We start from the raw sequence: 1,108 nt of genomic DNA, 5'->3' as shown, positions 1-1,108 counted from the left end.
GAGATCATGACCTAAGCCAAAGTTGGAGGCTTAACCGACTGAGCCAACCAGGCGCCCTAAAATAACCATCTTTTCAATCAAGAGATGAAACATATTTGAAAACTGGGCCCATGCTTGAGCCTTAAGGCAAGTTTTAACAAATCTCAAAGACTCAACATCCTTCAGACAATATTCCTAGACCACAATGCAATTAGGTTAGAAATCACTCACATTGGATTATCTTGGTGTTTGGGGAAATGAAAAATGGTGTCAGGAACTGTAAAATTTGCTGCACTTCCTCTAAATCCCCTCTTGGGGTCATTACATTTTTAGAGGATTATGTGACAGACTGAGATGAGTCAAATCGCAAATATCTCCTTCGGTGGCGCGGCATTTTGACACCTGTGGACCAAAGCCCACCAAACGTGCAGCTGGCACTTGGCCGCTTTTGTTTCCTTCCCCTTCTAAAACTCCCCCCTGCTCCAGGAAACATTGGGCTGGGCTGTTCTCCCTGTGGGCAGCAGCCCGAATACAGTACCCATTCCCTTGCCCTGTGTGTCTCGGAGCAGTTTTGCAAGTTGGACAATGGACTTCTCAATAATTCATGGATTAAAAGGGGGAAAAATTGACAAAGGAGCACTTGAAACCAGTGATGGAAATAAACCCAAAGTCGGATCTTTGGAACTTTAGCCTTAATGCTTACATAAGGAGCCCAGGAAGGTCGATGAAATGCCCCACCACTGATGTCACAGGTCCCCCAATTAGTCGCTCTGCAGACACTTGGTCCTTGGCGCTAAATCACCTCCGCTCCCCGCGCCCAGAGTGGTTAAACTCTCGCTGCGGGCGACTTCCGCTTCCTGGCCTAAATCGGACACGTACTATTCCCCCCACCCCCGTGGGAACCACCCAGGGTCGGTGACAGTCGAGGACCCCGGCGATGCCCTCGGCCGACCGGGGAGCACAGAGGCGCCGGCAGGTGGGCACGTCGCGGCGCCCCGGGCCCCGGCGCCGCCCGACTGGGGGCTTTTCGGTTCCCTGGAGCGGTGGAGCCGGAGCGGGCTCGGGGCGGGGGCGGGCCGATCTCTGGGCTGCTGCTCGGAGCAGTCCGGCTAGCGGGGTCCGGGGAGGC

At 54.1% G+C, this 1,108-nt stretch overlaps 1 protein-coding gene across 5 annotated transcripts in view; it reads left to right on the top strand.

The window, feature by feature from the left end:
- The first annotated feature begins 788 nt into the window (after positions 1 to 788).
- ZNF41 (zinc finger protein 41) overlaps positions 789 to 1,108 on the top strand; it is a 45,551-nt gene continuing 45,231 nt past the window's right edge. For 2 of the 5 annotated variants that reach the window (XM_029929567.1, XM_029929568.1), the window contains exon 1: positions 789 to 955. In XM_029929567.1, coding sequence (XP_029785427.1) covers positions 917 to 955 — 39 coding nt within the window. In that variant the 5' untranslated portion in view covers positions 789 to 916. The remainder of the gene's footprint in view (positions 956 to 1,108) is intronic. The other 3 variants (XM_029929561.1, XM_029929560.1, XM_029929563.1) reach the window with 2 other exon arrangements.

Source organism: Suricata suricatta, chromosome X (assembly GCF_006229205.1).
Source record: "Suricata suricatta isolate VVHF042 chromosome X, meerkat_22Aug2017_6uvM2_HiC, whole genome shotgun sequence".
Lineage (NCBI taxonomy): Eukaryota > Metazoa > Chordata > Mammalia > Carnivora > Herpestidae > Suricata > Suricata suricatta.
Note: the sequence above shows the minus strand (reverse complement) of the source record. Positions and strands in the feature narration are given on the sequence as shown.